The following is a 27,565-nucleotide window of genomic DNA, read 5'->3' on the forward strand; positions in this document are numbered from 1 at the left end:
AGTCGCAGTGCTTAGCGCTACCCAGCGTCGCAAAGCCCACGACAACGAGCGCGGTGAACGTTGTTCCGTTTGCTTTGCAACGTTTAACTGTCAAAACGGGATTTTGTTGAGGTAATTATTTAGGGATCTCGGCAATGCACATAGTCTTCAAAATTATGTAGGTAGTGTATGCATCTTCCTATATTTTATATTATGAAATCATATCATTTAATTTGACAGCTTTCTCACCGCGCATATAAGTTGGAGCACCGCGGTCGCGAGCAAGAGCATTGCGAATTTCAACTCGATCCAACCCAGTTCCGTTTCTGTGATTGACATTTGTCAGTGGAAGCGGCATAGAATTAACACATGGAGTTGTCTAAGGTGGCCAGGTTTGGGGCTGAGGGTGTTTTATTACGTGTTTTTAGGTTCATCATATCCTTGGGAAAATGGATAAACTGGAGGAAGCCTTAAAAGAAGTAAGTGGATGGTTTTGCGTTATGGAATTATTCGATTTAATTCCAATCTTTTAATAAATAATTCTTACAATTTACGTGTGAGCTTTTTGTAAACAAATTTGGTTTTGTCAAACATTTAAACATAGACCATCATATTTAGTGAAGCCGGCATGTTCAACGCACTTTGCAATTAATAATGTGCATTTGCTATGTGTAAATACATGATCAGATTATAGTCCATAGTACAGGCGCTATGCTTTTTCGACATTTTCAAAAATTGCCTAGTGCTGGTTTTTGATGGATGGAGATGGATATGTACATACTCTAAATTTGAGTAGGACAGAATTTTAATTTGTGTTAATTTGTTTATGAAGGCGTTAGTCGTTGTGGTAGTTGGATATTAGGTCAAATAAAAGGATTTATTATTTTCCCTTTTACTGGAATTTAATTTACCACAAAAAAAGGGACCTTTTCCTAAGGAAACATTGCACGAAATAGCCGGGTATTGGTTCAAAAATGAAGTTAAACCAATTAAACAGTTTTCGAAGTGAATGGCAAGCAGGAAAATTTGTTGCTAAACCGGGAGCAAAATGTTGGCAACATGTGTACAATCTTTCCACTGTTCCTATTCCGATGATGAATTAATGATTTCAACCCCATTCTTGGAGGGGCAAACTTTTTCGAGAATAAAGTCATATTCCCGAATAAAACGTTTTCAAACAATACTGAGCCACAAGGAAAAATAATCAGGTTGTCCTTCCAGTTAAGGAATAAATTTAGTGTGGATGCATTACTTAACCGGACTAATCCCAGAAGCAACTTGAATACTTTTCCTGGAAGGCTCCCTATGGATCCGTTAGTCAATAGTAGCTCAGAAACTGGTGCTGATGGTCCAATTGATATTGAGGCTTGGACAATTCATATGGCATTCACAGAGTATGCTGGGATTTCTCCAAAAGCAGCACCAAAACTCCCAAATCAGAGTTTATTGAGGAAACCCGCCACATAAGTGTTTCTATTGATTGAAACTTCTACTTTTCGCTTTTGTGTCTACTGTTCCGGAGCTTCACGTTGCAGCTGGCGGAGTTATTCGTCTAAAAATGAGCGAAGAACAGGGGCATGTATTTGAGAGGATTTTATCATTCTAGGTGTCGATTCAATAAAATGGTCCAAAAGTTGAAAAAAGAAATTGGCCATTTCTCTCAAATCGTCGAAATGCTGAACCAGAAACTTCTGCGTGTGAGGTGCTGTATAAAAGTTGGTTGATGGTTTCGTCCAGGACAGAGGCAACTCATCAGACGCTACCTTACCACTGCCCTGGGAGCAATGTGACCGCAAGTGCTGACAGGTGGTAATCGTTTCATTTATATATAATCGCAAATACAATATGAGTGCAAATTATATTGAAGTGAAATCCGCCATATGTTCAGACCTAAACTAGGGCGAAGTGATTTTTTTGCTGAGGATGGTAGTCCTGTATATTTGTTGCATTCTCTTTGAAGCCAAAGAGTGAAGAATAGTTAGTGTTGGTTTTCATTTAGTGGGTGCAAATTTAGTACCTTCTCGCGAATGTGACGCTGAACCAGTCTGAAGTTCTTTGGATTTGAATAGTCATCTTTCCCAGGCTTACCTTAACCTTTTGCCGAGAGAAAGGCACGTAGCCCAGAGCAAGACTTCCTCAAAAAATATTTTTTAAAAATTGCTCTAAGTGCTCCATACTCTGCTTTCGCATGGCTGGATAGGTGCCATCCATGCCAGATGTTTTGAAGGGCTCGAAAAAATGAATAGTAGCTCAGGCCTTCTCATTGGAAACAATCGCTCTCGCAGTGTCCCAATCCCCCTTGCAATACCTTCGTGTTCAAAAGTTTGCAGAAACCACCAATTGTCTTCCTCCCACTTCTGAGACATGTTCTCCCGGGTGGTGTACTTCCAAGAGAATCTGTATAGACTCAACTCAACTCTGGAGTTCGTGAAAATTCCATCCCGTTTGCAAAGAAAGTCCAACTTGGCCGGCTCATTCCTTTTAACGAATATATAACACGCCTTGAAGTCTCCTTAGCCTTCCATTTCTTAACAGTACATTCTAAGGGATTCTCGTTAATGAACGCCTAATATTCACGCCGTAAGTACCGAAAGTTTAACCAGTCTTCATTCTTATTGCTTTTGGAAGCACGATTTAGAATTTGTCTGACTGATTTCTTGACACTTTGCAGTTCTCGTTTCCATCATCGAACGGTTTTTCCGCTTTGGCCTCGTGAAATAGGACAAATCTCTTCAAAGAATTCTAAAACTGTGCGATTCAGGGTTTCCAATTGATCTTCTATCGCCAAAGGAGTCCTTAGTTACCTAGGGAGCCGCATATTGTTGACAAGAAATTCATTGAACTTTGTCCAATCCGTTTTCCTAGGACTCCGTCTTTGTATTATAAACTGTTCGTCTGCAATATTCAGACTAAATTCTAAGTGACGGTGATCTGATAAACTTCATCTAGCGCTCGCCAGTCTCCAATCAACTTTTACCACTTTGAAGCGTCCAGTTACCGGTTTCGTGACTTGTGTAGTTATTTGAAAAATGGTATCACGTGTGTAATTCATGTGTATGTTTATGCATGGCTAATCAAGTTTGCGGGTAGTGTTCAATAAGATTTTTTTTTTTTTTTTTTTTTTTTTTTTTTTTTTTTTTTTAATGGATGGAGGTGGAAATCTTAGAAAGACGCTGCTGCGCCAGGTTGCAGCAGTGTGTGGGATTCACACCCACTAAAACCACCCCCACTCTTCCGCCCCTCCCCGCGGGACCACCGTGAAGTATTACTTCGCGGGGGAGGCTCTGTTTCGCTATACCAGCTCGTCCATGTCACGTCTCCGTCGCGCCGCCTTCCGAGCTCGATCCAACTCCAGGAGTTTTGCCTGCACCACGGCTACTGCCTCATTTACCGCCATCCAGTTTTCCTCCGACTTCAACATCTCTTCCACCAGGTTGGAGGGCTCGATGTCCGCCCCTAAGATGCTGTTCAACCTCCTTTTCTGCTGCAGAAATCTGGGACAATAGAACATAACGTGCTCCGGGTCCTCGAGTGTAGCACCGCATTCAGGACAGTTGGGAGACTCGTCCAACTCGAAGCGATGCAAGTACTTCCTATAGCCACCGTGTCCCGTAAGGAACTGTGTCAGGTGGTAATTCAATTCTCCGTGCTTTCGGTTGACCCATTTCTCGATGCACGGGATCAATGTATGGGTCCACCTGCCCTTGTCGGAGTTATCCCATCGTTGTTGCCACTTGCCACACAACTCTCTCCTGATGGCTTTTCGGAAATCCGCATTCACCTCGGCTGGATTTGCCTTCCGTTTTTCGTAGAGCCAGTGTGCCTCGCTCGCTAGAAGATCTATAGGGATCATTCCTGCGATAACACACACTGCCTCCGTCGACGCCGTCCTAAATGCGCTGCACACCCTTAGCGCAATTGGCCGGTATGCCGAACATATCTTCCTCCGGTTGACCGCGTGGTTCAACGCTCCCGCCCAGACAGGGGCCGCGTATAGCAGGATCGACCTCACCACTCCCGCGATGAGTAGCCTGCGACTATACTTCGGCCCTCCCACGTTAGGCATCATCCTTGCAAGGGATGAGCTGGCATTTGCTGCCTTTTCTCGCGCATAATCCAAGTGTGCCTTGAAACTCAGCTTGGCATCGATCATCACCCCCAGGTATTTGACAACCGATTTTGAGACGACCTCACGATTACCAACCCGGATGGTAACCGTGTTGTTCTTCCTACGGTTAGTAATGAGGACCGCCTCCGTCTTTTCGTCCGCCAGGTCCAGCTTGGCCATTCGTAACCATGACTTGATGGTATGAATGGCTTCATTTGCATAAAGCTCCACGTCCTCGGGATGCTTTGCAATTGCAATTACCGCCAGGTCGTCCGCAAAACCAATCAGCGTTGTCTCCTCCGGCACGCGAAGGCCAAGCACTCCGTCGTACATTATGTTCCACAGCAGCGGTCCCAATACAGAACCTTGAGGCACACCTGCTGTCACAATGTACTCCTTCGGCCCGTCGTCCGTCTCGTACCAGAGAAGTCTATCCGAAAAGTAACTCTCGATGAGCCGAGCCAAAACGCCCTTAATCCAGCCCCAGTTGGCTGAGTTAAAAGCATTTTTGACGTCCAGCGTCACCAGAGCACAGCATTTGCCCATGGCCATCGCATTTCGAGCCAATTCCACGACCTTTGCTACTGCATCGACCGTAGAACGGGCTCGCCGAAACCCATATTGCCGCTCTGAAAGACCACCCGCAAGCTCGATGAACGGGAGCAGCCTGTTGTATATCACCCTCTCCAACATCTTCCCCATGGTGTCTAAGAGACAAATAGGGCGATATGAAGAGGGCACGCCGGGTGGTTTTCGAGGCTTCGGTAGCAAGACCAGTTTCTGCCTCTTCCACTGGGCGGGAAACACTCCTTCCGCCATGCACGATTCGAATGTGCTTGCGAACCACCTTGGTCTGGCCTTGACCGCCACCTTCAGAGCCCTGTTCGGAATTCCGTCCAATCCCGGAGCCTTGCTGTCCCCAATACGTCTGCAGATTTCCCAAAGTTCCTCTTCGGTAACATCAGGGATCGAGAAGACGTCCTGCTGAGCTGCCAGTTGGGGTTCTCTTTCGTCCTGCTCCTGCTGCGGGAAAAGAGTTGCAATTATTTGCAACAAGAGCCGTGGGCATGTCACCTGAGGTGATTTTCGCCCGCGGATCTTCTTCATCACAATTTGGTAGGCTGTACCCCACGGATTCGTATTAGCCTCCATGCAGAGCTTCTGGTAGCATTCCCGCTTGCTTCTCCGAATGGCCTTCTTAAGGTTGCTTCGCAGATCCCTGTATTCTTCCTCACGCTCCTGGTGCTCCGGCCTTCCTCTTGTCCTGTGGGAAAGTCTCCTCGCTCGGAGACAAGAGGATCTCAAGGCAGCGATCTCCGTGTTCCACCAGTAGTTTGGCCTCTTGCCGTGGTGCAAACGTCGTCGTGGCATCGTAGCGTCGCATGCTTCGGTTACACGCTGAGACAGCTGTGTGACCCTTTCCACCGCTGTTCCATCCGGATCATGGGCTCCCTCCAATGCGGCCAGGAATATCTCCTCGTCGAAAGCTCCGATAGACCAGCCAACCGCCTTAGCCTTTCCACCTCCAGAGCGTCGTTGACTGCTTCCCCGGTTCCCAATGTGGAGGAAGATGGCCTGGTGGTCACTGTGGGTGTAGTGCTCACTCACTTGCCAAGCCATCCCCCTCACCAGTGAAGTGCTAACAAATGTCAGGTCAACGATCGAACCCGACCCTCTTCCTCGAAAGGTGGGCACGCATCCAACGTTGGCCAGCACGATGTCCAGCTCCGCAAATGACTCCAACAGAATTTGACCTCTGGTGTTCGTCGATCGGCTTCCCCAGTCCAGGGCCCACGCGTTGAAATCGCCCGCAATGATTTTAGGGCTGCGGTCTCTAGCATCCAACACCAGACTGTCTAACATCTCCTCATATTGTGCTAAGGTTGCACTAGGAGGAGCGTAGCAGCTGTAAATATGGACACCGTTGACCTTCGTCCTTATAAAACCGGCTGCCGGGGGGGCCATGACTTCCTGAATGGCCTGTCTTCCGCACGCCCAGATTGCGGCATTGCCAGACGCATCCACCGCCCAAGTCGCACCGCCGTAGTTTCTGTATGGCTCGCAAATAACCGCGACATCGACATTCGACTCTCGAATGGTTTGCGAGAGCAGGTCCTGAGCTGCCTCACAGTGATTGAGATTGATTTGTATCAATCTCATTTTCCTGTGCGGTTCAGCTCCCTCCTATATACCGGACATCTGCTGCTTCCCGCAATATGCCGGCCGTCCACGCCCTCTTTCCCACTGCATAACATACACCGTGGATCTCCGGTGCAATCTTTGATGAGGTGGCCCTCTTCCCCACACTTCCTGCAACTCCTCGACCTATCATGCTGGCTAGTGCATGCCGCCGCAAAATGGCCGAAATCGAGGCATCTGAAGCATCTCTTTAGAGAGATTTGTTCCCTGAGCCTGCACACGACCCAACCTACTCTTACCTTGCCCGCGGTAATCAACTTAATAGCTGATTCCGCCGGCAAACTAATAATAGCGGTCTGTGTGCCACCATATGCCTTCTTCATCCTTTTTATGGCACTCTGGTCTATATCGCCAAGGTTGAACTGCTGCTTTAGCGCAGCACAGATGTCCTCCCGTGAGGTGACTTCATCTAGGTCCTTGCACTCAACCACTATCTCCTGTTTCCGAGCTCTTACCTCAGCTTCCTCTCCAAGTACACTTTCCACCTTCCCGCGGAAGTTATCGGCCGACTTGTCGGCGGATTTACTTAACTCCAGCATCAGATCCCCTTTCTGTGTTCGCCTAATACGGCTCACATTATCCCCCAAATCCTTCAATTCCGGGTCTGACTTCACCTTTCGCAGGATGTCGGCATAGGACATATTTCCCTTCTTGGAAATAATTATTATTTCCGGGCGGAGCTTCTTTTTGTCCTTTTTCCTCTTGTTGCTCACCTTAGTCCATTGTTCGGGCCTCCGGGCGTTGGTTTCTTCCACTTTTGTAGGTGTTGTGGCTGCAATCGTGAGATTACCGACTTTCGCGGGTACTCTCGCCGACTCCGCCTTCTTTGGTGAAGAGGCTTTTTTCTTCTTCGGGGCTTGCTGTGGTCCAAGAGGCTCGCTGGTACCGTCTCTAGCCCGTTTTCCTGTCTTCCCGCCTGCTTTATCACGGGGAGGCGTCACCTGCGTTTCCCTTGTGACCTTGCCAACTGACGCTTGGGAATTCTTTTCTTCGAGTGCCCTGATATAAGACAATTTAATGCCTCTTATCAAGGCTCGAATATTTTGATGGATATTCCGCCTCTCCTTGATGAACTCACACAGTTCATTTATTCGTTCCCCAAGTGTAACGAACGCCATTCCGGTATGTTCTCGTTTGCTTTCGCGCCTTGCGCCACAAGGAATGATCTCGATTAAGGGACTATTCGTATTTCTTTCAGAGTCCCGCGACGAATCTCGACTACCAAAAAGAACCATTGTTCTCGGTGGTGATCTCCCAAGCTTCGAACTCCTCCTAAAGGGATCCGGTGTGGACCTAATTTCCAATCCACCATTATCTCTTGTAGCATTAGATGCCACAGTAGCCAAGTTTCCCACTACTGAGGCACTGCGGTCGTTGGATATCGACGGCCGGGAGCCCGCTTGCTCATTCCCAAAAACCGCCGGCACTGGGTTTCCGAAGCCCTGCACCGTAAAAAAACTACTTTTCTCCTCTTCCATATTTGGTTTAATTTCTGGGTGTCCTTCCCATAGCCAATTTTTATCCACGGGTGGGCGTTTACTTCCCACCTACCCGGCCTGCGCATAAGCATGCCCATACACGCACATCTCCGGATGCGTGCATATGCATGCCCATGACACATTCGCCGAGCATTCCCTTATCCGCACGAAGGGACGCGCCTGATGGGAGATTTGGCAACTCCGCACAGGAGTGTTCAATAAGATGTGTGTGTGTGTGTGTGTATGTATGTGTGGAGTTGAAATGCGGCAAGATGCGTTAGATCAATTTAGATGTGTACACATCATTATACGTAATATGCAATGTTTGTTTGTTTAGTCCCAGAGTCCCATCATCTTATATCGCTTAGGCCCAGAATGTCCAGCTCATTTCGTTGAAATTTCCATTCAAGTTGGAGAAAGTGATCATTTTGGGGACCCTCCTTACCGTTGTCGAGGAGCGTGCGCATATTCCAGAAACCAATCATAGTCTGATAGCCAAAGGTCTTAGCCGTGAAGTCAGTTCTTATCCCAGGCGTTGTTGACGTTTCCGCAGGAATAAACTTTCAAAACTTGCAGGTTGCTAGCCCAACAATTTAAATAAAGAAACTAAAATCCACGAGGAGATAACAGAAAACCTCAATTCGTTATTCTATTTAAACGAAAGCGAACTAAAATTCGAACAAATAATTGATGCAATTTAGTTGCTAGGAATGTCCATGTGCTATTTTACCTGAGAAATGCTCAACAGCTTTCAAGTAAATTGAATGTGACAGACAGGTAGACATTGTCCCGATTTTAATTAGGTTTTGTTTTACACACAACCTTAACGCTATAGAAAAATTAATTTAAAAATAGTTGAGCTAGAATGCCTATCGACTTTGAAAATAATGTTCAGAAAATAACTCGTTTTCTTTATTTTGTCAAGCTATAACACTCATCAGTTCCTTGTTTTATACGATCATATGATCGTATAAAATTTTCGAATTAAACATTAAATTTAATATTGAAAAACCAGTCGATGCAATGTGTAAAGTGTCTTTAGTTTGCTTGAAAAATCTGAATTTGCTATCAATATGCCTAGCGTTGTAACTATTTCTAGTTACTAGACGTTTTTGTGTATATGGTCGGATACAGTGTATATATATATATGCAGTGCAAAGCCAAATGCCAGAATCTCAGCTTGATTACTTTGCATGCATATTTTCTTGTGGTCTGTGTGTCTGCTCCCTTTACATGCAGTGAGTTGCATTATTTGGTGTTGAGTTTGAAAGAGGGCTCCCCATATATGCAAAAGGTGGGTGTAACACTTTTTTCATCGAATATGGTCATGGAGGGTATCAAACTCTCAATTAGTACTTTTCGAAATTGATCTTATTTCAGATATTGGGTGAAAGATAGAGAAGTCGGGTTCTCAAAATGCATGCCCCAAAATTGAAACAGGTCTCGTTCTCAGAACCTATCCAACCAAAAAATCGGAAAAAAATTAGAACGGTACATCTAGCGAAATCTTTGCCTCAAAATACATCTCGTTCCGATATTTGCACAAATAAAATTAATAATAGTATAATACTCTATTTTGGAAATTCAACCGAAAACCGCTCTTAAGTTCATTCTATAAGTATTATACATCCGATAATATAGAACATTATCAACAAAATTATAGATGGTCAAAGTTTTGTATTTCACGTAAATTTATTGCTAAGTACTGATGGGAAATATGACTGTTTTCAGTAAATCGACTCATTCCGACTCACTGTCTTAGCTCGGCCGGATCAAAAGAGCGCCTCGAACGATTCGGCATTATTTTCACTTTGCCTATAGCACTTTGAGGAAAATTTAAAAATCAGCTTAAAACAATACCTAAAACGTAACATTTGTTTGAATAGCAAACTATCTATCTATCTATCGCTTCGAGATGGCATTTTAATTAACAAGCGAAATTGTAAATAGTTGCATTCAAACAGTGAAAAAAAAATCCATTTCCAAATTCAAATTGTTCCATTCAAGACTCCATACCTCACATTGCTCCTGCTTCCGACAATAACATGCATATAAGTACCTATTATCTCATCTCGTTCATTAAATGATAAGTGATAAGCTCATACGAAAAATTGATCTGACGTGGTAATTACATTTCGAATTGCTAACATGTCGCTCATATAGAATACCAGCTGTCGAATTTATGCATATTTAAGTTATGTCCTTCATTTCATATTGAAATTGTACACATTCTGTTCATATCACACTTCATCCTATAATTGCTTTTATACAACACCTTAAAATAATCATTTTGACGTGCACGGTGCAAAATTGTCCTGTAGGCATACCTACCTAAAACATACGTACAATATATTGGCTACATTTGCAAAACGGAAACGTATCCACTATGCACACAGTACATCACACCAATAAGCCTTCCCAATCGCCTCACCAATTGAGTCGACTCGCATTTCGCTGTGTCGGATGTGTAGCGCGATAATTTTGCTGTTGAGATTATGCTGTCGACAGGCAGGTGTATCTATGCGCATGTGCTAATGAAGTTCGCTGATAGTGTACAATAAGATGGACATGTTTATACGTAAATACTGGGGTATTTAATTTACATGCATATGTGTATGCTTTTGTGCACGGGGTAAAATGGAATTATGTGGAAAAACATATATATTTGTATGCATCAATATATGGTAAGAGACAATGTCTGTTTGCTTAAGATGAGCACAATATTTATGGCTTTAATATATCTTGAAATCTGATATCTCTTGGTGGGACAGAAGTAGATGACAAATCGAAATACTGGAAGCTCGCGCTTCGGGTATAAAGGTTTTATGTTCATTTTAAAATATGTGAGAAACTTCTACGCACATTCTTCCATCGGTATATAGCAACAAATCCAACATACTCATTCATATTTTTCCAAACTACAAGGAATGCGTACATATTACAGACATACATATTATACTCATCCTAAACAAACAAACTGCCTATTATCGAATCATCATCATCAACGGCGCAACAACCGGTATCCGATCTAGGCCTGCCTTAATAAGCAACTCCAGACATCCCGGTTGTGCGCCGAGGTTCACCAATTCGATATCCCTAAAAGTTGTCTGGCGTCCTGGCCTCTGTCATCGCTCCATCTTAGGCAGGGTCTGCCTTGTCTTCTTTTTCTATCATAGATATTGCCCTTATAGACTTTCCGGGTTGGATCGTCCTCATCCATACGGATTAAATGACCCGCTCACCGTAACCTATTGAGCCGAATTTTATCCACAACCGGACGGTCATGGTATCGCTCATAGATTTCGTCGTTATGAAGGCCACGGAATCGTCCATCCTCATGTAAGGGGCCAAAAATTCTTTGGAGGATTTTTCTCTCGAACGCGGCCAAGAGTTCGCAATTGTTCTTCCTAAGAACCCAAGTTTCCGAGGAATACATGAGGACTGGCAAGATCATTGTCTTGTACAGTAAGAGCTTTGACCTTATGGTGAGACGTTTCGAACGAAACAGTTTTTGTAAGTTGAAATAGGCTCTGTTGGCTGACAGCAACCGTGCGCGGATTTCATCATCGTAGCTGTCATCGGTTGTGATTTTCGACCCTAGAGAGGAGAAATTGTCAACGGTATCAAAGTTGTATTCTCCTATCCTTATTCTTCCCGTTTGACCAGTGCGGATCGATGTTGTTGGTTGGTTCGTCTTCGGTGCTGACGTTGCCACCATATATTTTGTCTTGCCTTCATTGATGTTGAATGGTCTTCAGAGTGATCCTGCTTTTATCTGGCCTCGTACATTGGTCAGGGTCAGCCTAGTCAGTCTTATTAATTTCGTCGGGATACCGAATTCTCTCATGGCCGTGTACAGTTTTACCTTGGCTATGCTATTATAGGCGGCTTTAAAGTCGATGAATAGATGGTGCAACTTTCGTCCATATTCCAACAGTTTTTCCATTGCTTGCCGCAGAGAGAAAATCTGATCTGTTGCTGATTTGCCTGGAGTGAAGCCTCTTTGGTATGGGCCAATGATGTTCTGGGCGTATGGGCTATTCGGCCTAGCAAGATAGGGGAGAATATCTTATAGATGGTACTCAGCAACGTGATACCTCTATAATTGCTGCACTGTGTGATATCTGTGTGTATGAGACAGATAATGCCTTGTTGCCAATCGGTAGGTATTGATTCGCTGTCCTATACCTTGAACACAAGTTGATGAACCACTTGGTGTAACTGGTCGCCTCCATATTTAACCAATCCGGCTGTAATTCCATCGGCTCCTGGCGACTTATGATTTTTTAGCTGATGAATTGCAGGGACTGTTTCTCCTAAACTGGTGGTGGTAGTATTTGTCCGTCATCTTCAGTTGGCGGTATCTCCAACTCGCCGATGTTCTGGTTGTTCAGTAGCTCATCAAAATACTCAACCCATCGCTCCAATATGCCCATTCTATCGGAAATCAGATTTCCCTCTTTGTCTCGGCAGGATGAGCATCGAAGTGTATAAGGCTTCATCTTGCTGACTTGTTGGTAAAACTTGCGCGCCTGGTGCGGTTGCTCTCTGTACTTTTCTAGTTCACAGACTTGTTGGTTCTCCGAGGCTTCCTTTTTCTATCTGTGAAGTCCCTTCGTCGTTCGACGGGGTTCGTGATAAGTCTCTGTGCGTGCCCGCGTTCTTTGAGAATGCAACATTACTCGGTATGCGGCATTCTTCGGTTCCGTTGCTAGCTTACATTCATCGTCAAACCAGCCGTTCCGACTCCTTTGGCGGCTGGGGCCAAGTATGTTTGTGGCCGTATCAATGATAACGTTCTTCAGGTGATTGTGAAGATCATTTGCTTCATCTCCAGGTCCTCTGTTGACTGCGGTTATTGCGGCATCCATTTCCCTCTTATTGGTGTCGTGGAGGGTTGTGTTGTGGATGGCTTCAGTTTTAACACTCACCTGATTGTCAGAGGGGTTTCTGGGTGGTATTGTTATTCTAGCTCGAAGCACCAGGCCAACGAGATAGTGATCCGAGTTTATATTGGCCCCCCTATATGTTCTGACATTCATCAAGGCTGAGAGGTGGCGGCGTTCGATCAACACGTGGTCAATTTGGTTGAAAGTGGTCCCGTCTGGAGAGGCCCACGTATGTTTGTGGACCGCTTTTCGCGCAAACTAGGTACTTCCAACAACCATTTCATGTGACCATGCTAATTGAATAATCCGCAGTCCGTTATCATTTGTATATTTCGAGCCCTCACGCCCTTATTTTTCACCAAATATCCAATGTGGAACCAATTTCGAAAAGTACTAATTGAGCTGTTTAATTTTATACCTCACCTGGCCACATTATATGAAAAAAAATTTGCGCCCTCCATTCACATATATGGGGAGACTTCGGAACATTCCACCAAAAATGATTGTCAAATCGATAGTGACGAAGTGCTTTTTTGAAACTGAAGCGAAACTTAACCAAGCATCAGTATGTATTGCTTGGAAATTGATTCAAGGAAAATTGCTGTGCTACCATCGTACCACAAAGTTTTGATTGTTTAAAAAAAAATGCTATCCAGAAGAAAGAAATTAAAGTTTGCGAATCATTCGCTGAAGTTGAATGACAGACTTTATTAGACCATACAACAAAGCGTAGAGTTTAATTTCAACTAATAGTAGCTCCGATGAAACCATATTATGGAGGTACCCAAGACGATTGCAAAGTAGACTAAAGAGCTGACTACTCAAGAACAAATGCATTTTACAGAGAAGACAAATAATTTCATTCCACCAAGTATACAATAGATGAAGAAAATGTAATGCAAGTAAATCATTTCTTGCAACTTACCGTGGCGGACGGGGGAGTTAGCATCAGTTTCACTGTTATGAGTGTAATAAATCGCCTACAAGAATGAATATTATAGTAAGTTCCATTCAAGACTGACTATAATGCTCTTGAATTTGGTTTGCCGCATGTGAAAAAAAAATAGCCCAAATAGTAGATAAACACCGAAGCCGAGGTAGCAGTACTTCGAAGAACGGAAATACAGCGAGGAAGTTTTTCAGTAACTCGCAGTAAATTCGCAAATGACTGAAATTCCTAAAGCCTTAATGGAAAGATGTGGGGCTATTTTAGAGTGTTTGTCGTCAGATTACAAAATAAATACTGGTAGATATGATTAGTTTGCTATTGAAACAGCGTCAAGGTCTTATTACATGACTCTGCCATAATAAAGCATGCTCTGTTGCCAATTGGAGAGCCTTCCGAAGAAACAGCCAGGTCAACTAATAAGAATGAGAAAGGCTTTCATGCGCGATCATGCTCGTAAAATATGTCGCGTAACAACAAACTTCGATCTCTTAAGGGGGTGGGTAACGTAAATTCGTGTAAAAATAGGCACAATTTTGTGAACTTTTTTGACGACACAGTTAAAGCTAGGTAGTTGTTTAGGATATGCGGGATCCTAAGTCCACATCCACTTGATGGTGGACCGGACTAGAGACTACGTTATCTAGTCCATGGATCCCTAGTTTGGAGCGTAGCACCCCAAGCATTAAAAATCAAAAATTACTGACGTTTGGCACTTTCGGTCACGCTGCTCCCAGGGCAGAGGTGAGGCAGCGTCTGATGAGTTGCCTCTGCCCTGGACGAAAGCGTGAAGTGTGTTAGAGCACTTAACGGTACACTACAGTATATTGTAGGAGACAATGTGGTCAGCATTGCGCTCGCCCGAGATTATTACCCTGATTAGACTCAGGTACTCATTCACAGCTGAGTCGATTGGTATCCGACTTCAAATCACGATATAAACCCCACTGCCACCAGCGAGATTTGAACCGCGACCTTCCGTACGACAACCTTGCGCTCTAACCACTCAGCTATCCGGACACTAATTTTAATGTATAGTAAAGTAAAATTATAACCGTGGTTCGGATGATAGAGACACATACAGGATATGAAAATGTTTAAATTTTTGATTCCAGATTACTATAAATGGAGCCGCCCACCTTTTTTAGAGTCCATTTTAAGCGGCAAAAAACAAGCGATTATAGAAATCATTATTTAAAAATATTGCATCATAATTTAAGACACCAATGATAGCATATAAAAAGATTGAAAAGATTACATTTTTTTGATGCAAAAAAAAATAAAAATTCTAAAAAAAGTTGCAATATCCAGTCACATAAAAGAAATCCCTTCCGCAATTTCTATATATGTAAAACGTACGCTTGAAAAACACATAAACACTTAAAGTTGTATACTGTAAACTCTATCATTCCCCCAAACACGTTTAAACTTTGCTGGTACTATTATTGGACTAGTAGTTGTAACCATATTGAAATACATACAACTTTATTTTCAATGTTAATAAATATTTTTTGAATACTCTCATCGTTTTAATAGGCGCTGTCACGTAACTCTGATGAAACAGGTCGCTGGGACAAATATAGAGAGGAACAAGAAATTTGTATCACTAATCTAACACAGTTTGGGGAAGACCTTTCTGTGGATGTGATGGTACCGATTGGTTCCAAAGCTTTTATGCCAGGACAAATATACCACACAAATGAAATATTAGTTAGCCATTTTCAAGGATTTTTTTCGAAATGTTCCGCCAAGCAAGCATTGGAGATAGCCAATCACCGGATTAATATGGCCAGGGCTCGTTTAAATTGTTTAGAAAAGGAAGCAGAGATGTATCAGTAAGTGAATACTATGTAACTGCCTTGGCAAAAAAGAAGAAATTATAAAACAATCAACTTTGGAATTAAATAAAAAAAATATATATCTGACTTTTTTATATTTCCAGAAATAAACTAGAAAAGCCATATATAGATGGCGCACTTGCTGGTTGCGAAGAAAAAGAAATCATCGAAGAATATGACGAAGAGAAGGAAAATCTCTGGAGGGTACAGCATAGACAAAATTTACGTAGGGAGAAACTCAAAGAATCTAGCGAAAAGGCTCAAAGAAAAGAAGAGAAGGCACATGAAGATGTTCTAAAACTACTTGATGAGTTGGAGATGATAGAGGAATTAGAAGAAGAACTGAAGAAATTACAAATAGAGGATGATGACACACTAAAAAAAATGTTGTCTGGGAAAATTCAATTGCCAAGTGAAAGAAAGCGAATATCGCATTATGAAGCAAATGACAACATTGTTGTGGGCGATTTGGCTGGGAATACCAAAGTGCAAAATGATAAATCCGACGAAATCGCGCATGAGGTATACAACGAAGGGTTTGATTTTACGAACAATAACACCGTGCCGAACGATGCCGATTATGCATCTGATGAAGGATCAGAAGCTTCTTCAGTAGAGGATATGCCACGATACATTTTAGAAATCGAAATGGAAGCGAAAAGTTTATCTGTTCCTCAAAAAATTAAGTTTTTCAAAAGTAAACTTCAAGAACTAGAGTCTGAATTACATTCAATCAAAGTTAAATCACCAAGTGATATTGATGAAAAAATAGATAAAATGGAGTTGAAGGATTATTTAATCGATTATATAGAATTACTGAGAGATAATCTAAAAAATGAAAGCTTCGTAGGAGAAAAAATTGTGAAAACAAATGTTGAAGAAAAGAAAAAAAGGATTTCGTTCGCTGATCAAGATGAAGTGCAGTTTATTGATAAGAATCGGGCGGTGAATGTTGTGACTCGATCAAAAGTAGATTTATCTGAGGGATCATATAAAAGCCTGAACTTGAAACCCCTCAAAACCCTCGATTCGTCTCGTGAGTTAACATCATGTGCACCAAATAGTCAGGAATACAAGGCTGAAAACCAAAATCTACAGGATTGTAATCTTATTGACAAAATACTTGGATTGACGGAAGCGCAATCTTTCACCTTTTTCATAGAAAATTATCATTCTGATAATTATTTTGTACATGCTGATCACGAAATCGATAACTACAAAAAAAGCGGAGTAATTGGGAGCCCAGCGGACATTTATAAATTATTTCAAGATAATGTAACATTATTGTAAATTTCACGACCAATATCATTGTTCTTACCTTTTCTAGTCTACGGATGTAGAATGTGACGAAAGTGTCGTAAACAAGATAAATGATCTCGATTTAGGAGCAGATACATTTCAAAGAAAATTGAATGACATACATCTTGCAAGCAGTAAAGAGGTAGATGCATCAAATTTAAGGCCACGATTTACTTTAATTTATGAATTTACAGACACAAGAGCCGGGAAGCGGAAGTTTGGGGATTTGTTCCTCTGATGGATCCATCAAATCAATTCTGAAGAATAGGGAAAAGGTTCAATTGGAGGCAATCACTTCACTCAATACTCATCAACCGGAAGTTAAAATACATCAAAAATCGGAAGAGTGTGTATTTGATAAGGTAAAATGTTATTTAGAATATTGAATAAATAATAAAAATGTTTTGTTTGCTATGCGCGAAGCAGCTAATTGGCGATGTTATTGAGAAAGAAGCGGCAGATTCTAAGGGACTCGATCCATTACCAGTGGAAAAGTTCAAAGATGTAAAGGCACCAAAAAAACGAATTAGTAGATTTAAGCAAATGCGTTTAAACTCCTAGAATTCGAAAATTTATATCATGTATTTCCATTATAAACATGTATATAGCTGATGAATAAAAAATAAGTTAAAATCTATTTATTAAAACCAATGGTACATTAAGCGAGTGCAATGCTGACCACATAAAGGTCAAAGGGTAGTATAGGTCCCAGGGCGAAACGTGGATTGGTATCCACGATGGAGCATAAAACCTGGGAAATGCCTGCTGAGCCAACACCAACAGCTCTCTACCAAACCCTATCTCCACCTCCACGTGGTGACCGCTGGGAGCTCTTTCTTAACGAAAAGAAGCATGAAGGTGAGTCTCCCGCGCCTAAAAACGGGACAAATTGTACCAACTGGTCCTCCAGGTTGGGGGTTGGGTAGGGCTGACAACCCTACACGGAAAACAACTTGTTACGAAGCCACAACAGGAGCCTCGGTCTGGACGGATTATACAACGACGAACCCGGCAACGACAATGGAATAATGATTTGCGCATTTTCTCATGGAACGTGCGCTCCCTGTATGGAGATGAAGCTGATGAGCATCTAGCCGATACCCTGTGTCAATATAGGGCTGATGTAACAGCGTTACAGGAGATGCGTTGGACAGGGACCGGTTTCCTGGAGAAGAGCCACTACACCATATATTATAGTGGCCATCCAGTAAACCATGTGCTCGGAGTAGGCTTCTTAGTCAGCCAAAAAGGAGCCCGTATTCAGGCGATACGTTCGCTCCCATAGCTTACACGAAAATACAAGTGATAACGGACTGTGGATTATTCAATTAGCAGGGTCACACGAAATGGTTGTTGGAAGTACCTGGTTTGCGCGAAAAGCGGTCCACACACCAACGTGGGCCTCTCCAGATGGGACCACTTTCAACCAAATTGACCAGGTGCTGATCGAACGCCGCCACCTCTCAGCCTTGATGAATGTCAGAACATATAGGGGGGCCAATATAGACTCGGATCACTATCTCGTTGGCATGGTGCTTCGAGCTCGAATAACAACACCACCCAGAAACCCCTCTGACAATCAGGTGAGAGTTAACACTGAAGCCATTCCTCCGCGACACCTATAAGAGGGAAATGGATGCCGCAACAGAGGACCTGGAGATGAAGCATCAACAAATGATCTTCACAATCACCTGAAGAACGTTATCGTGGATACGGCCACAAACATACTTGGCCCCAGCCGCAAAAGGAGTCGAAACGGCTGGTTTGACGATGAATGTAAGCTAGCAACGGCACCGAAGAATGCTGCATACCAAGTAATGTTGCATTCTCAAAAAAAGCGGGCACGCACAGAGACTTATCACGAACACCGTCGAGTGGAGAAGCGACTTCACAGACGGAAAAAGGAAGCCTGGGAGAACCAACAAGTCTGTGAACTAGAAAAGTACAGGGAGCAACCGCACCAGGCGTGCAAGTTTTACCAACAAGTCAGCAAGCCTTATACACCTCGGTGTCCATCCTGCCGAGACAAAGGGGGAAATCTAATTTCCGACAGAATGGGCATTTTGGAGCGATGGGCTGAGTACTTTGATGAGCTACTGAACAACCAGAACACCGGCGAGTTGGAGGTACCGCTAACTGAAGATGACGGACAAATACTACCACCAGGCGTGCAAGATTTACCAACAAGTCAGCAAGCCTTATACACCTCGGTGTACATCCTGCCGAGACAAAGGGGGAAATCTAATTTCCGACAGAATGGGCATTTTGGAGCGATGGGCTGAGTACTTTGATGAGCTACTGAACAACCAGAACACCGGCGAGTTGGAGGTACCGCCAACTGAAGATGACGGACAAATACTACCACCAGTTTAGGAGAAACAATCCGTGCAATTCATCGGCTAAAAAATCATAAGTCGCCAGGAGCCGATGGAATTACAGCTGAATTGGTTAAATATGGAGGCGACCAGTTACACCAAGTGGTTCATCAACTTGTGCTCAAGGTATAGGACAGCGAATCAATACCCGACGATTGGCAACAAGGCATTATCTGTCTCATACATAAAAAGGGAGATATCACACAGTGCAGCAATTATACAGGTATCACGTTGCTGAGTACCATCTATAAGATATTCTCCCCTATCTTGCTAGGCCGGATAGCCCCATACGCCCAGAGCATCATTGGCCCATACCAAAGAGGCTTCACTCCAGGCAAATCAGCAACAGATCAGATTTTCTCTCTGCTACAAGCGATGGAAAAACTGTTGGAATATGGACAACAGTTGCACCATCTATTCACCGACTTTAAAACCGCCTATGATAGCATAGCCCGGGTAAAACTATACAAGGCCATGAGAGAATTCGGTATTCCGACGAAATTAATAAGACTGACTAGGCTGACTCTGACCAATGTGCGAGGCCAGATAAAAGCGGCAGGATCACCCTCAACACCATTCGACATCAACAACGGTCTACGACAAGGGGATGCCCTATCGTGCGCCCTCTTTAACCTGGCCCTCGAAAAAGTGAACCGTAATGCTGATGTAAATGCAGGAGGTACGATCCTCTTTAAGTCCACCCAACTACTGGCATATGCTGACGATATCGACATCATGGGAAGAACCACCCGAGACGTACAAACTGCCTTCATCCAGATCGAGCAGGCGGCGCGAAATCTTGGGCTGCACATCAATGAAGGCAAGACAAAATATATGGTGGCAGCGTCAGCACCGAAAACCAACCAACCAACAACATCAAGCCGGACTGGTCAAACACAAAGAAGAATAAGGATAGCAGAATACAACTTTGAGACCGTTGATAATTTCTCCTATCTAGGGTCGAAAATCACAACCGATAACAGCTACGATGAGAAAATCCGCACACGGTTGTTATCAGCCAACAGAGCCTATTTCAGCTTACAAAAACTGTTTCGCTCGAAACGTCTCACTGTAGGGTCAAAACTCTTACTGTACAAGACTATGAGCTTACTAGTCCTCGGAAACTTGGGTTCTTGACCGTCCGGTTGTGGATAAACTCCAGCTCAATAGGTTACGGTGGGCGGGTCATTTAATCCGTATGGATGAGGATGATCCAACCCGGAAAGTCTATAAGGGCAATATCTATGGTAGAAAAAGAAGACGAGGCAGACCCTGCCTAAGATGGAGCGATGGCGTAAGCCAGGACGCTAGATAGCTTTTGGGGGTATCGAATTGGTGGGCGTTGGCGCAAAACCGGCATGTCTGGAGTTGCTTATTAAGGCAGGCCTAGACCGGATACCGGTTGTTGCGCTGTTGATGATGATGATGATTGAATGAATTTCGTTGAAAGAATTATCTAATGTAAAACGGCACAGAGAGTTAAATTGCAATCCAAAACCAAAACCTTCCCGGGAAAGCGTCAGCCCTTCTATTAATTAGAGTTGGAAGCGGCGAACATTCAGGTTGGCGTGAGCCGTCGCAGAGCCACCATGTCACAGGATCAGAGCTTCTTTCGCTTGCGAATACTCTGATGCTTAAACGAACTTAGGAGAATTTTATTTACCGGGTGAACATCCTCTTGTAAGTTCGAGCTTGACGCTAAAAAACAGGGCTCTTCAGCGGATTCCTCTGCATAGCCGGCTAAAATTATTGCCAAGGGGTCTGAGTGGAGGATGTAGAAGGAAGTAGAATGGGCCTTGACCACTTGCTCATCTGAAATTCAGGTGCTCCACTTTTTAAGTGTTTGCCGAGGAATTAGCTCAAATTGTTGACTCAACATATTAAAAGTACGTTGGCGCGTTTTGTTGACTTTGTAAGTGTCTGGTTTGGATCGTGGCTTTGATTTCGAACGGACTAGTCGAAGTTGGGAGGATGGCCGTGCCGTCATCTAGTCTGGAAGGGACTTAGGTCCGTGGTCCTGATCAGATTCCTCACAAAACGTGGTTTCCTAATTCTATCTTTTTGTTTTCCTAAAAAGCTTTGGTCGGCGGGTGTTCGTCGACTTTCTTCTTCAAGGAAGATTTTGTTTAGGAGGCCTAACTTTTTCTAAGAGTTGGGAAGGAGCATAAATACCGTGAATTTTTACAGTAAATGTTTTTGTGGTATTCCTTATCACGAAATTGTGAATCAATCAATTTTACTATATCGATATGGCTTTTAAAGAGCGTCTGTCTACCTACAATTTAGGGAGGAGCTGTTCCCAAAATTCTCATAGGGCAAATGGCCGCTCAACATAAGATTGGAAAGGGACCCAGAGCCGCTTTTTCAGCGCCTTCAGCGGATCCACTATCTAGCGCTGACGTAAAAACACCCCTCATCCCTTTTGGCAAATAAACACCGGACGTAATTGCACTCCTCGGTAGATCCTCTGCCCTCGTCCAGCAGATTGAACGGCTACAGGAGGAGATCCGGGAACTTAGGTTCCTACCAGAGCACTGCACGGTTCGCACTTTAGCGACGGTATACAATGATGACTCGCCGGTTTCCCAATCATACCGGAATATCTCTACTTCTTGTGCAGATTCTCCAGAGAGGGCAATGGCCAGGCGACCCAGGCGACCGCGTGGATAAGATAGTGTCCGGATGGGTCCTGAAGTTATCGCGAGCCTCTGACTTGATGCCGATTGGTAGTTTTTTGTATCGGGTGGCAATGCTGACGGAAGATACCCTAGGAGGACAGTTTCACCTCTTGAGTCGACATCTCCACTCGCTGGGATCTGTGTCGGGTGGCCCGTAAGGTATTTTGCTACGTATGTGGCGCGCCGGACACTTACAAGCCTGATTGCACTGTGTACATAAAGAAACCGGCCAGAAGGCGAGCACCCTACCAACAGTGGCTTTCCATCATCACACTGGCGGCATTGCCAGATCGTAGGAGAGGCTGTATCAACTAATTCACAGACTTACGACCATATGCAAACATCACCCTTTGGGGTAAGAACATACTGGGCTGACCTGGAATTCTGAATCATCCCCAGGTTAAGTCAAAACCTGTATTTGGGAGTTGATTTTGTTCGCGCTTTTAATTTAGCACCTGACCTTTTCCAACACACGGTATTCCATCTTCGCAGAGTTCGAGAGCTTTGGAGACTGTTGATGACACCTGTGGCCAGCGGCACGTTCTGCCGCCCGTGCAGGAGCTTCAGCTGCAAGCTGCAACATCCATGTTCCCTCTTTCACGAAACAAGGACTAGGACGCAAATCGTTTTTATCGTATCACATTGATGTTAAAGATGCCAAACAGATCAAACAACGTTACTACCCGGTATTGCCAACTGTGGAGAAGCCTTTGTACGTGGAGGTAGATCGGCTGTTGGAAATGGGGGTCGTCGAGAAGTGACAAAGCGCTTGGGCTTCCCCGGTGGCTGTTGTCATTAAACCAGGCAAGGTGAGAATGTGCCTCGATGGCCGTAGAATCAATCTCTGCAGGGTCAAAAGTGGTTATCTCATGCCGCTCAATGATTTTAAGACCTTAAAGATGCCTTTTGCAGATCCCCCTCGATGGGGCGTCAAGGGATAAGACTACCTTCGTCATCCTAGGTAGACTGTTGTACCAGTTCCGAACAATGCCTTCCGGATTGTGCAATGCTCCACAGACATTGTGGAATCAAGTGTTCGTCAATTTGGATGATTTGTTGGTCGTGTCTAAGACGTTCGAAAACCACATTCTCTTTCAACAGGTTGCTGCTGAAGAGCGCGGAATTGAATATCAATGTGGAGAAGAGCCATTTCGTACGGATGGAGGTGAAATACTTGGGGCATATCATCGGATATGGAGTGGTTCGAACTGACCCTGACAAAATAAAAGCTATTGTGGAGTTTCCTCTACCGAAATCGATGAAACAGTTGCATCGTTCCTTGGGTGGCTGCGGCTGGTGCCGTAGTTTCACCCTCGACTTCGCGCCTGTTAGAACTCCTTTGACCAATATGCTATGAAAGGGTTGGCGGTTCAAATGGACCGAGGATGGGCTTCGAGCGTTTTACCAACTGAAGAAATCGCTTCCTTCCACTCCGGTGCTGCATAACGCAGATTTCACCAAACGGTTTTCTATATATTGCGACTCAAGCAAAGACAGCATACGCGCGGTTCTCTTCCAAGTAACACCTGACGGTGACGAGCTCCACGTTGCTTTTATGTCGCAGAAACTTAACGCTGCGCAACGCAATTACACGGTGACGTATCTGGTGGCCGTGCATGCCATTAGGAAATTCCGGATCTACGTAGAGGGGCATGAATTGGAAGTGGTCACCGATCACACTTCCCTCAAATGGCTGATGAGCCAAAGTGATTTGAATGGATCGTCTTGCACGATGGGCGTTGAAGCTTAACGATTTCAAGTCACCATGAAGCAACGCAAGGGTACACAAATGTCGTTCCTGACGCTCTATCCGTGTTCATGGTACTGATGCCTTGGAGATGTCAGCACTGAGCGATGAAGACACCATTGAAATCAACTTGAACTCTCCCACCTTTAAATCTGCGTAATATCTCCTATTGATAGCCTGAACAAAAAAAAACTTTTGGGAGATACTCTCCAGGAAACTTCAAGATGGAAAATTTGCGTTCCAAATAACTTGACGGAGGTTTTGATTGAGCGACTTCAGGTCTGCTTATGGGCATTTACTAAGACCTTACATCGTCTAAAAGGCATGTACTATCGGCCCTGTATGGCTCAACAAGTGAAGACATATGGATAATTGTACTACGTGCAAGATCACGAAGACGCCCAATCAAACACTTTGCCCCCCTATGGCTCTCACTCCACTCCCTGATAGGCCGCTTCAGAAGCTGTTCATCGACCTTATCGGTCCGTATCGACGAAGTAAGTCGAGAAATGTCAAAGCTATCGTCGTGCTTGATCACTTCATGAAATTCGTTTTCTTGGAGCCGATTCGGCGCTTCGTGTTTGAAGTTGTAACCCGATTTCTAATGGATCGGATCTTTACTGTTTTTGGCGCCCTTGAATCGGTGTTGTCGGACAACGGCGTATACTTAGATCGGTTCGGTGATGAAGCAAAGGGGCATCAAACACGTGTTCACCGCTCTGTATTCTCCTCAGGCGAATGCCTCCGAACCGATCCCCAATAGCTGTCATTCGAGCTTACGTCTCTCCTGATCACCGCGACTGATCCTGATATCTGCTGCCCTCCCCTGATATCACGGGGCGGAGTTAACTTACTTTAACTAGGTCTCCTTCCCTCTACCCGCGGGGTTCGTAGCCGCGCGTTTCTCACTTCTTCTGCTTCTCGCAGTTTATTCTGGATTACTGCGATCATGGAATTGATCGTATTCCAGTCTTCCTGATAAGTTACCATTCTTCCGACAAAATATTCCGGTGATAGCACTTCACCTAAAGTTTCTTTCGCTGCATCGTCTGAGACGGTCCTGAAGACAGAACACACCCTTAAGGATGTTCTTCTGTAAACCGTAGTCAGTTTGTGTGTATTGTCTAAAACCTTCAGCATTTTTCCCCAAACTGGGACTGCATCACCTTGGCTATGAGCAGCCTACGAGTATGCCGCGGTCCTCCTATGTTCGGCATCATCCTTTCGAGAGCCATGGTGGTGGATGCGTTTTTACAAGTATGCTCTATGTGCTGCTTAAAATTGAGTCCTCCGTCTATTATCACCCCCGAGTATTTGATGGCCGGTTTGGAAGTGAGGATACGATTCCACTTAGTGATGAGGACCACTTCCGTCTTTTCCTCCGCGAGTGCCAGTCCAGCCAGTCTCTAATCAAGCCTTAACAACACTGATTTCTTCGCTTGAGTACAACTCAGTATCCTCGAGATGCTTTGCGACCACAACCAGTGCTATATCATCGAAGTAAACCACCACCGTGGCCTCCTCCGGAACCGGAATGTTAATTACATCATTATACATGATGTTCCACAGTAGTGGGCACAGTACAGAGCCCTGTGGGATACTCGCGGAGACAACGTACTCCTTGGGTCCATCATCGATATTATATCATATCAGCAGGGAGTATACATGGACGAAATGCTTACTCAGAGTCCTCTCCAATTGGACTCGGTAGACGCAAGTGACCTGGATAACATCAAGGCCACTCAGAAGGAGGCCATCAGGCGCGTCTACGGGTGCATTTCGGTACTGGAAGCAAAACTCGGCTCAAGCGGACTGACGGATTGTCAATAAAAATTCTATATATATACATGAAAGCAAAGCATATTTTAAATAAAGTAAACCATATATATCTAATTACATCTACAAATTAAGGAAACAAAAAGTGAATAACATGGCACAGATCCAAGAAAATATATATAAAAAAAAATTAAAAATTACTTCCGGTAATTTGCGAGATTTAAATTAAAACTACACTAGACCCAGTAATAAACGCATTATAAAATAAAGTTGAACAGCTAAATTATTGAAAACCTTTTGAAAAACTGAATGAATGAGTTTCATCCGAAGAAATAGCTAATGTAAAACAGCACACAGAGTTGAACTGCAATCAAAAACGGGTGCTCACGCGACGCAATCCATTTCCGAAATTACATGGAATCAAAAGAAAACCAAAGTCACAGGACCACGCCTGTTAAAACATAGAAAAAAAAACTGCACTACACACAATAATGAACGATAAACAAAAACATGAATTATTTGTTTTAGTATTAGAGCATTATTATTAATTTTTGTATGTTTTTCCCTTTTAAGTCAGCATAAAAACACAACCTACACATACATATATAAGACCACAAGGCAGTAAATTAATGACAATGGTGAAGCCATGTTTACTTTTAAAAAATGTACGAAAATAATTTTCGTAATTTATGGGGTGTTCTAAAAATCGATAAACATATTCCAAGTTTGTAAGTTTTGCCTGTTTTTTTTTTGTTGCCTATAAAAGTAATATTTCCCGGGGAGGTTAGAAAGAAATTAATTAATTAATTCTTTCTAGCCTCCCCGGGAAAGCGTCAGTCCTCCCATTAATTAGAGTTCCCCCTATTATATTGGAAGCGGTAGGGCGAACGTTCAGGTTGGGGTGGGCCGCTGCAGAGCCTAGAACCAGACTTTAGGGACGCGGCACCAACTTCAAGTCGCTTTCTTCCGCAAGTTTTGACACGTCCACGAACATCATGAACCGAAGAAATAGATTGCCACATGTGTCAAAATTTCGTGATGTCATGAAAACCTCCTCGCCATTTGCAACGGACAGAATTTTGTTCGTGAAACAAGTGCGGATAACCTACCTACCTACTGTCTAAGCCTCACTGCAGTTAGACCGGTTCGCTGTTGCTCAAATACCGTTAAAGTACTTCACACTTGGGGTCTTCTTAGACCTGGGTGACGGACGAGCAACTTAATAGAGACAACATAACCTAACCACAAACATTTGAAAACGGTTACTGTATCTAAGCTTGTAACACGTGTCTTGCCTGTTCGGACAGCCTCCGACACAATTATGCTGACAAGTGTCATCACAAAACGTATTGAAACATACTTGGGTTATCCAACCTACAAAAAGTCTAGCAACGCAGGGCCCAGTGCCCAAAACTCAAGTGACAGCTGGTATTCATCCGCGAAGGCCTAGCTAATTCATGTCCCCGCCGGTCCAGAAAACTTAGCTCTCTCTGTTAGCTTGCCGGGACGTAGTGGAATAATTAAAATCTACAACAACAACGAATAAGTAGCGAGTGCTGACGTTAAATAAATTTCCATTCCATTTCCAAAATGCCGTGAAATTAGTGAAAAATGGAAAGTGAAATGCCCCAAGGACAAAGTTAGACGTATTAAATAAGATCTGCAACAAACATTTCATGGAACTTGCAACATGAACTTTTCGGTGTGTTACTAAACATGTTAGGGTCGGTTTATGTTTTGCAAAATAAAATTTACATTATGAAAATAAAGCAGAAATATTGAAGCGCTGTTCACCACCAAGACAATGATACCTGAATTCCATCTACCACGACTGAATGAACAAAAATTGGTTCTTTCCTCTAATGTAAAGTATCCGGGTGTAATCCTGGATCCTAAGCTAAAGTTGCTTCTATGCCTGTAAGAGAACCTTTGCAAAGAAATGGGGTTTCCGGTCGAGGATGGTTCTCTGGATGTACACCGCTGTAGTCCGTCCGATCCTGACGTACGGCTCTATTGTAAGGTGGCAGGCTTTGAAGAAGAAATACAATAGAACGAAGCTTAATAGGATTCAAAGAATCGCGTGTGCAGGTGCTACGGGGGCTCTGCAGTCCTGCCCGGCAGATGCTCTCAATGTACTCCTGCATCTCCTTCCCCTAGACCTCCACATCAAATATGTTGCAGCTTGCAGTGCCGTCAGACTACGTGAGTCCGGATGCTGGGCAGCGAAGTCCTACGGCCACAGCAACATCCTAG

The 27,565-nt window shown here is 43.8% G+C and overlaps 1 protein-coding gene across 3 annotated transcripts; it reads left to right on the forward strand.

Moving 5' to 3' along the window:
• The first annotated feature begins 53 nt into the window (after window positions 1-53).
• On the forward strand, window positions 54-17,383 carry LOC119659466 (unconventional prefoldin RPB5 interactor-like protein). Of its 3 annotated transcripts, XM_038067555.1 has the most exons (8): window positions 54-161; window positions 220-458; window positions 15,136-15,434; window positions 15,542-15,929; window positions 15,960-16,712; window positions 16,765-16,878; window positions 16,931-17,098; window positions 17,160-17,383. In XM_038067555.1, exons 2-8 carry the CDS (start codon window positions 429-431, stop codon window positions 17,295-17,297), a joined length of 1,890 nt encoding a protein of 629 aa, XP_037923483.1. In that variant the 5' UTR covers window positions 54-161; window positions 220-428; the 3' UTR covers window positions 17,298-17,383. The 3 variants fall into 3 exon arrangements, with proteins under 3 accessions (XP_037923483.1, XP_037923481.1, XP_037923482.1); XM_038067553.1 differs by having other exon boundaries at window positions 56-161; window positions 15,542-16,712; XM_038067554.1 differs by having other exon boundaries at window positions 62-161; window positions 15,542-16,712; window positions 17,163-17,383.
• Window positions 17,384-27,565: the final 10,182 nt, after the last annotated feature.

This window comes from Hermetia illucens, chromosome 6, assembly GCF_905115235.1.
Source record: "Hermetia illucens chromosome 6, iHerIll2.2.curated.20191125, whole genome shotgun sequence".
NCBI lineage: Eukaryota > Metazoa > Arthropoda > Insecta > Diptera > Stratiomyidae > Hermetia > Hermetia illucens.